At 44.5% G+C, this 9,561-nt stretch overlaps 2 protein-coding genes across 2 annotated transcripts in view; both read right to left on the bottom strand.

Annotated features, from left to right (window-relative positions):
* Positions 1-9,561, bottom strand: part of LOC142370785 (NLR family CARD domain-containing protein 3-like) — a 390,613-nt gene that overhangs the window by 151,086 nt on the left and 229,966 nt on the right. The window lies entirely within an intron of this gene.
* On the bottom strand, positions 469-7,615 carry nfatc2ip (nuclear factor of activated T cells 2 interacting protein). Its single transcript, XM_075453281.1, has 9 exons — positions 7,571-7,615; positions 5,079-5,177; positions 4,050-4,107; positions 3,843-3,984; positions 3,432-3,512; positions 2,168-2,390; positions 1,904-2,048; positions 957-1,051; positions 469-881 (listed from the first exon to the last, which is right to left on the bottom strand). The coding sequence occupies exons 1-9, from the start codon at positions 7,580-7,582 to the stop codon at positions 720-722; spliced, it is 1,017 nt and encodes a 338-aa protein (XP_075309396.1). The 5' UTR covers positions 7,583-7,615; the 3' UTR covers positions 469-719.

Below are 9,561 nucleotides of genomic sequence, written 5' to 3'. Positions count from 1 at the left end.
TTCGACTTACAGCTTTCACACAGTTTGTCTGAGGCTCCACTTTGTGCACCCCTCCCCCCATACAGCTGAAAAAGGCGGGAATCACCATAGCAACCAAATATTCCACTGTTGTTGGCCAAGTTTGAACACAAAAGTTAAAGGAGTTTTAAAGTTGTTTCTCAGATTTCAGGGCTCTAAACAAACCGGGACCACAGTTGGTCTCCTTTTCCAAGACATCTGGTGCACCTAAAACACTCTTCAGACGCCACCTGGTGGCTATTAAACGCAGTTAGAGCTCGCCAGGCGTTAGCTAGCTAAACACCCAGCAGGCGTTAGCTAGCTAAACACCCAGCAGGCGTTAGCTAGCTAAACACCCAGCAGGCGTTAGCTAAGTGTAACGACACGAGGCATTTATTCATTTAGTCCAGTTGACGTCGTTCAACAGCAGGTGCAAAGTAAAAAGTACCTGATCAATAAGGTCTGCCTTCGTTATTTCCCCATCGTTTAATAAAAATAAAAATAAAATAAATAATCAGGTGGGAGGTTATCATTACACCAGTAACACACTTTCTTTTTAATCACACATTCATGAACACCACTTGCGCCATCGGCGCCGGTGGAATTCGGTTTGTCCACCGTTCAAAAACAGATCTTATTATTATTTTTTTTTTTTTTACAAACACTTTCTCTACAAATTCTAAACGCTTTCCGCCGTTTCTCAGCCGAACGAGCGTCGGGGTTCAGATCCAGACTTCGATGATGTCCCCGTCCTCCATGTCCAGCTGCGCCGGCGTCTGGCCGCCCGTCACTTTGGCGCCGTCAAAGTGGAAGCGGATGTTCCTCTGGGCGTCGGCGGGCATGCGGGACAGATACCGGGAGAAGACGGCGCTGAGCGGCGCCTCCTGCAACACACAGAGGACGTCAGGCGCCGGCGTCCAGCGGCTGAAACACGCCGAAGAAGAAGAGGACATACGAACCCTGTGAACTGTGAACTCCTGCGAGGAGTCGCGGTCTTTGCTCTGAAGCCTCACAGTGATGCTGCTCTGATCCTCTGCTGCCATGACGACACATTCTGCACAGAAGAAGAGTCACAGAGAGAGACTGATGACATCACACACAGAGAGACTGATGACATCACACACAGAGAGACTGATGACATCACACACAGAGAGACTGATGACATCACACACAGAGAGACTGATGACATCACACACAGAGAGACTGATGACATCACACAGGAAACCGTGACTTCACCTCTCTGCTGCTACCAGCTGCTGGATCAGGGGTTCACTTAGTTTCTCACTGCTGCTACCAGCTGCTGGATCAGGGGTTCACTTAGTTTCTCACACACTGCTGCTACCAGCTGCTGGATCAGGGGTTCACTTAGTTTATCACTCACTGCTGCTGCCAGCTGCTGGATCAGGGGTTCACTTAGTTTCTCACTGCTGCTACCAGCTGCCGGATCAGGGGTTCACTTAGTTTCTCACTGCTGCTACCGGCTGCTGGATCAGGGGTTCATTTAGTTTCTCACTGCTGCTAACAGCTGCTGGATCAGGGGTTCATTTAGTTTCTCACTGCTGCTAACAGCTGCTGGATCAGGGGTTCATTTAGTTTCTCACTGCTGCTAACAGCTGCTGGATCAGGGGTTCACTTAGTTTCTCACTGCTGCTACCAGCTGCTGGATCAGGGGTTCACTTAGTTTCTCACACACTGCTGCTACCAGCTGCTGGATCAGGGGTTCACTTAGTTTCTCACACTGCTGCTGCCAGCTGCTGGATCAGGGGTTCACTTAGTTTCTCACTCACTGCGGCTACCAGCTGCTGGATCAGGGGTTCACTTAGTTTCTCACTCACTACTGCTGCCAGCTGCTGGATCAGGGGTTCACTTAGTTTCTCACTCATTACCCGGAGGTCATGTGACTCACCGATGATGTCAGCGATGCCGAGGCCGAGCTGGCCCACGGTGGCGTTGGTCGGCAGCTCGAGTTCGTCTCTGAGCAGCAGGAGGCGAGGAGGCGGGACGCCCAGGATGACGGACAGCTGAGTCACCACGTCGCTGAGCCGCGTCGCCTGGAGACACGAAGAAGAAGGACGAGAACCAATCAGAGGAAAGTCCTGCAGTAAAGGTTCAGGTGGGACATTCAAAGCTCCCGGGACCGGTTCAGAACCGGTTCGGGGGACCTACGTACCGACAGCACCTGGATCTTGTGGATGTCCGTTCGGCAGCGGACCTTCAGCGGGATCTCCCGGGCCGGGTCGGAGCCGCACAGCGAACCCTGCGAGTCGAAGGTCACGATGACGTCATCGTCTTCTTCTGGCTCCGGCGGCGGGGAGGCACGACGGCGTGAGGTAGTCTGGCGCTGGTCCGGGGAGAGGACGGAGCTCACAGCCCGAAGCCTCCGGTTGATCTCACTGAGGAGGAGAAACAGGAGCTGAGGCTTTAAAGCTGACCTCAGAGGCTTTAAAGCTGACCTCAGAGGCTTTAAAGCTGACCTCACAGGCTTTAAAGCTGACCTCAGAGGCTTCAAAGCTGACCTCAGAGGCTTCAAAGCTGACCTCAGAGGCTTCAAAGCTGACCTCAGAGGCTTTAAAGCTGACCTCTGACGCTTTAAACCTGACCTCTGACGCTTTAAACCTGACCTCTGACGCTTTAAAGGTGACCTCTGACGCTTTAAACCTGACCTCTGACGCTTTAAACCTGACCTCTGACGCTTTAAACCTGACCTCTGACGCTTTAAGCCTGACCGCTGACGCTTTAAAGCTGACCTCTGACGCTTTAAAGGTGACGTTCTGAGGTGTTTGAGGCAGGCTAGCTTCCTTCTTCTCTCTGCTAGCCTCCTTCTGATCTCCACTAGCTTCCTTCTGTTCTCCGCTAGCTTCCTTCTGTTCTCCGCTAGCTTTCTTCTGTTCTCCGCTAGCTTTCTTCTGTTCTCCGCTAGCTTCCTTCTGTTCTCCGCTAGCTTCCTTCTGTTCTCCGCTAGCTTCCTTCTGTTCTCCGCTAGCTTCCTTCTGTTCTCCGCTAGCGTCCTTCTACTCTCCGCTAGCGTCCTTCTGCTCTCTGCTAGCTTACTTCTGCTCTCTGCTAGCTGTCTTCTGCTCTCTGCTAGCGTCCTTCTGCTCTCTGCTAGCGTCCTTCTGCTCTCTGCTAGCTTCCTTCTGCTCTCTGCTAGCTTCCTTCTGCTCTGCTAGCTGTCTTCTGCTCTCTGCTAGCTTCCTTCTGCTCTCTGCTAGCTTCCTTCTCGGCTAACAAGCCGACTGATTTCCATTATATTGCTAACGTGAAATCTTCCCTTGTGTTTGTTCCGCTCAGTGGACTCGACATGTGAACTGGCTGCTTTCTGCTGAGATGCTGTAGCACTGACGTCGTGCTATCGTGCTAAGCTAATTGGCTTTTACAATGGACACATGGTAAGAACATGCTAACCAGCTCCCACCCCGGGTCACATGACTCACTTGATCTTCTTTGTGACCTTCCTGGACTGTTTGCGTACCGGACTCTCGGGCGGCGGAGGAGACGGGCAGCGAGCGTCGTCTCTGAAACCCACAGAACACAAACTCAGTCCCAAGTTTTCCCGCTGCGCCTGGAAACAAGCGACCAGCCTCTCCTCTTTTTAATTTAGTCACTTTTTAACAGTGACTGCTGAGTTCTGCTCAAATTGATTGATTTTTTTATATTTTATTTATTTGTTTATTTAGTCGTTTATCATTATTATTATTAGTTGTTATATAATATATGTTATATATTATATTGTATTTTGTTTACTGGAATTGGTATTGTTATTGTTAATACAATCATTGTAAATATTTAGAAAAATGTTGAGCTACTTGACTAATTTGAATAGAGTATTTTTGTATTCTTCTTACAGTCGCTGCTCCGTGCTTTCTCCTCGCCGCGGCTCTGGTTCCGCTTCGTCCTCGGAGTCGCTCAGAGCGATGATGGGCGGCAGCGGCGGCGGCGGTATCCTGGAGGAGAACTCCGCCCACAGACCGTCGTCTGCTCCGTCGCCTGATGGAAACAAACAGTTTACAGCTGCCGGGGAACAGGAAGCGGCCGGCGGTCCCGGGTCTCACCTGCGGTCCTGTGGGACAGCAGCGCCGCCGTGGGCTTCAGCCGCAGACTGCTGCTCACCTGAGCACAGAAACAGCAGGGTCACTGAAACATCCGGGTCACACACAAACATCTGGGTCACACTGAAACATCTGGGTCACACAGAAACATCCGGGTCACACTGAAACATCTGGGTCACACTGAAACATCCGGGTCACACTGAAACATCCGGGTCACACTGAAACATCCGGGTCACACAGAAAAAGCAGGGTCACACACAAAAAGCAGGGTCACACACAAACATCTGGGTCACACTGAAACATCCGGGACACAATGAAACATCTGGGACACAATGAAACATCCGGGACACAATGAAACATCTGGGACACACTGAAACATCCGGGTCACAATGAAACATCTGGGACACACTGAAACATCCGGGTCACACTGAAACATCACACTGAAACATCCGGGTCACAATGAAACATCTGGGACACACTGAAACATCCGGGTCACACAGAAACATCCGGGTCACACTGAAACATCCGGGTCACAATGAAACATCTGGGACACACTGAAACATCCGGGTCACACTGAAACATCCGGGTCACACTGAAACATCCGGGTCACACAGAAACATCCGGGTCACACAGAAACATCCGGGACACACTGAAACATCCGGGTCACACAGAAACATCCGGGTCACACAGAAACATCCGGGTCACACTGAAACATCCGGGTCACACAGAAACATCCGGGTCACACAGAAACATCGGGGTCACACAGAAACATCCGGGTCACACAGAAACATCCGGGTCACACTGAAACATCCGGGACACACTGAAACATCCGGGTCACACAGAAACATCCGGGTCACACAGAAACATCCGGGTCACACTGAAACATCCGGGTCACACAGAAACATCCGGGTCACACAGAAACATCGGGGTCACACTGAAACATCTGGGACACACAGAAACATCTGGGACACACAGAAACATCTGGGACACACAGGTGGGATCCACCGAACATCAGACGCTAAAGCTCCGTACCTTGTTGGAGTAAACCGGCACCGGTGCGATGGCCGACGGGTCCAGGATGCGTCGGCGTTTAGGGGGCAGCTTCACGGCGTGCGCGTCACAGTCAGACACCTGTGAACAGAACCAAACGTCCTTTTTTACATTTCAGAATCTGTCAAAAGTTTAAATTCTGATTAAAAAAAATGGACAAAACGAGGCTAAAAAGTCACAAAAATCATCCGTCAAATCAAAATGATTAAAAATATACATTTTAAGACAAAGAAATGTCTGAATTTGGAGTTTAAATGACTAAATAAAGGGTTAATAAGCTTAGCTCAAATCAACTGTTTGTCAGATGAAAAGCTCCTTCTGGAGTTAGCTAGTAAAAACAAGCTAACAATCAAGCTAACAACAAGCAGGATTGGGTAAAATAAAACAGTGTTGGAAGGAAGTCGCTGAAAATAATCGATCTATAATCAGACAGAAGAGCAGAAGCTGCATTTCAAACACTTTGAAACAGTCCTAAACCTAACCAGCAAAATGTACGAGAAATAAAAACATAATCAATAACCAGAGGTGGGTAGTAACGAGTTACATTTACTTGAGTAAGTTTTTGAAATAATTATACTTCTAGGAGTAGTTTTAAATCCCTATACTTTTTGCTTTTCCTTGAGTAGATGTGTGCAGCAGAAACTGTCCTCTTACTCCGCTACATTAGGCTACAATGAGCTGGTTACTTTTCTTCTTACCTCTTTGGTATTCTACGCCTCATTATTTTTATCCCCCCGCGTACGCCTCATTTTAATGTTTTATTCTGACAGAGAGAGAGACTTCCGCCAAAGGCTCTACCACCTGACTGTGTTCCACCAATCAGACGCAGCCGTGCAGTCTGGTCACGTGACCGTACTCGATCTCAGCGGCGGGACGGGTTAGCTTTAGCATTAGCAGTCGTGGCAAACAAACAAAGAAACAGATGAAAAATGTCAGAACCAACGGTGGGAAATGAAGACGCAGACGAGGCCTCATACTGAAAGCATGTTTACCTTACAAAGAGTGAGAAACAGCAGCTACATTATGTGTCTTCTGTGTCAACCAAAACAAACGCACATTTCAGCAGAAACTCAACATCTAACTTGAGGAAACATGTAGCGCTAAGTTTCCTAAACTCGTTTTTTCCCCCATGGATAGGTGAATGTTTGTTTTTTAGGTTACATATGGGTTACATATGTTTTAAACATTTCCTAAGTCTCTTATTTTTTATTCAAGTACCTGAATTTACCTGGATTATTTTTAATTTAAGCTATTTTGTAATTAATGAATTCATTTTAATTTATTTGATCAATTGGATGAACTCTAATTTGCCTAAAGATGATTATTTAGTATTTTTGTCTGTCTGATTGAATGCTTGTGTTAACAAATAAATCAGACGTTACTCAACAGTTACTCAGTACTTGAGTAGTTTTTTCACCAAGCACTTTTTTACTCTTACTCAAGTAATTAGTTGGATGAATATTTTTTACTTTTACTTGAGTCATATTATTCTGAGGTAACAGTACTTTTACTTGAGCACAACTTTTGGCTTCCCTACCCACCTCTGTTAGTAACAGACTGAGCCTTTCATGGAGGCTGATTTTGGACCGAATCATGATTTAAAAACCTGTTTTTTTTTTCAGCCTCAGAGGCTCCAGATTCAGCTCAGTTAGATTAAACCTGCAGTCAGAGACACGTTTTCAGGTTAAAACCGTCTGACGGCTGCCTTTTTTTTTTTAATCCCAAAAACATCTAAACGTTCACATAGAGCAGCTCTGGGCAAATTAAATTCAATAAAATTAAACCTTAAAGAGTTTCACAGCAGAGAAAACAACCCAACAGCATCTGGAGCCAGAAGATTTCAGTTTGGAGATGATCAGAAACTCAATTACAATCTAAAAATTCACTTAAAATACATGAATCTTAAATTTTTAGTCCAAACAAGATGAAACTTTTGTTTCTGGAATGAATTATTTTAATATTTGGGCTTCAAATTAAGCTATTTGACAGGTTTCAACTTTTAAAAAAGGCATCTCGCTTCCCGAAATGTAAAAATAGGGGAATTAAAGCAAAGTATTTACTTCTTTTAGCACTGATTTGGTGATTTTAATGCCCTAATTACACAAACCGCCCAACAGAAGCCGTTAAATCGGCCCAAACTAACGGCTTTAACGGCTTTAGCCTCATTATGTTGGATTAAACCACATGAACGGCCTTAGCTGAGTGGTTAGTTACTGCAGCATCACTTTCGGTAACCTGGTTAACTAGTTAACTGTTTGAAAGCGGTTTTAATTTGATTGACAGCGAGCTAACGTTCAGTTTTTCATCTCTATTCGGGTATTTAACTCATTTCCGTGGCTTCACCGCTCACATATCCCCCTCCAGTTTATCATTTATTCATTTAAAATACGTTAGAGTCTCTTACTTATTACATTATCCACAAATAAAGTGTTTTTAAATCGATAAAAGCGGCAACGGGTCAGTTCGACACTTACCGCTTCCGCCATGTTTGTTTCTGATCCGCGCGTTGCTGCCGCCTTCAACGACTGTCGGAGTTCATGAGTCACAGGCGGGTTTCCGCCGCTCGGTGTTAACTTCAGGGACGGACTCACAATGAAGGAGCCGCTAACGTAAACGTCGTTTTTTAAATAGATTCGCGAAAAACGAAACAAAAAAAGGTAAGAATCTGGGAATGGAATACAAACAAAAACAATTTTTTTTCAGTTTTCTAATGATTAAATTCAATTAAATTAAACCTTAAAGAGTTTCACAGCACAGAAAACAACTCAACAGCATCTGGAGCCAGAAGATTTCAGTTTGGAGATGATCAGAAACTCAATTACAACCTAAAAATTAACATAAAATACATGAATCTTAAATTTTTAATCCAAACAAGATGAAACTTATGAATTAGTTAAATATTTGGGCTTCAAATTAAACCATGTGACAGGTTTAGGTTTAAAAATCCCCCGTTTAAACTTTTAAAAAAGGCATCTCGATTCCCGAAATGTAAAAACCTACAATTTTAGGGTAAAAATAGAGGAATTAAAGCAAAGTTTTTACTTCTTTTAGCACTGATTTGGTGATTTTCATGTCCTAATTACACAAACCGCCCAACAGAAGCTTTTAAATCCTTTTTTTTAATCCCAAAAACAGCTAAATGTTCACAAAGAGCAGCTGTGGGGAAATTAAATTAAATTAAATTAAACCTTAAAGAGTTTCACAGCAGAGAAAACAACCCAACAGCATCTGGAACCAGAAGATTTCAGTTTGGAGATGATCAGAAACTCAATGACAACCTAAAAAAAATCACATAAAATACATGAATATTACATTTTTAATACAAACAAGATGAAACTTATGAATTATTTAAATATTTGGGCTTCAAATTAAACCATGTGACAGGTTTAGGTTTAAAAATCCCCCGTTTAAACTATTAAAAAAGGCATCTCGATTCCCGAAATGTAAAAACCTGCAACTTTAGGGTAGAAATAGAGGAATTAAAGCAAAGTATTTACTTCTTTTAGCACTGATTTGGTGATTTTCACGTCCTAATTACACAAACCGCCCAACAGAAGCCGTTAACTCGGCCCAAACTAACGGCTTTAACGGCTTTAGCCTCATTATGTTGGATTAAACTACATAAACGGTATTATAAAAAGTAAAAAAGTATTATAAGAATTATTACTTTACAAAATATGCTCTTTTTTATTTTTTAGAAAAGATTAGTACATATTAAGTGGATTTCTTTATAAAATCGTCAGAAAAACGAAGCAAATCCACTTTTATTTCTGTTTTTATGTAACAGGATCTAATAAAAAATATCACCTGTTCCTCAGTAGGTGTTAAAACTCAGATATTTTCCTCTGTGTCATTATTTACTGAACAAAAACTAAGTGAACCCTCCCTGCTTCCAACTATGAGCCAGGAGCAATGCTCTGATTGGCTGATCACCAGCAGGTGTGAGCACCTGTGTACTCAGATTAAAGGTGATGATGCTCCAGAGAAACCAAAAGATCTTCATTATTTAGTGTTCAAAATGGTAAGTCAGATAGAAGACCAGATATATTAATTGGACTACAGACTACCTCACCTACAGACCACAGTATGTGAGGCTATATAACTGTGTGTCTGACGTGGTGCTCTGCAGCACGGGGGCCCCTCAGGGTACGCTGCTCTCTCCTTTCCTCTTCACCCTGTATACATCGGACTTCACACACAACACCACACACTGCCACATCCAGAAGTTTTCCGATGACACAGCCATTGTTGGATAACGAACTGGAATACAGGACGGTCATCAAGGACTTTGTCAGCTGGTGTGAGCTGAACCATCTTCAGCTTAATACCAGCGAAACAAAGGAGATGGTCGTCAACTTCAGGAGGAAAACACCCCACTTCACACCGGTGAACATCCAGGGATTGGACATTGAGATGGTGGAGAACTACAAATTCCTGGGTGTTCACCTCAACAATAAACTGGACT

The sequence above is a fragment of the Odontesthes bonariensis genome, chromosome 21 (genome assembly GCF_027942865.1).
Source record: "Odontesthes bonariensis isolate fOdoBon6 chromosome 21, fOdoBon6.hap1, whole genome shotgun sequence".
NCBI lineage: Eukaryota > Metazoa > Chordata > Actinopteri > Atheriniformes > Atherinopsidae > Odontesthes > Odontesthes bonariensis.
This window is presented reverse-complemented; position numbering and strand designations above follow the sequence as displayed.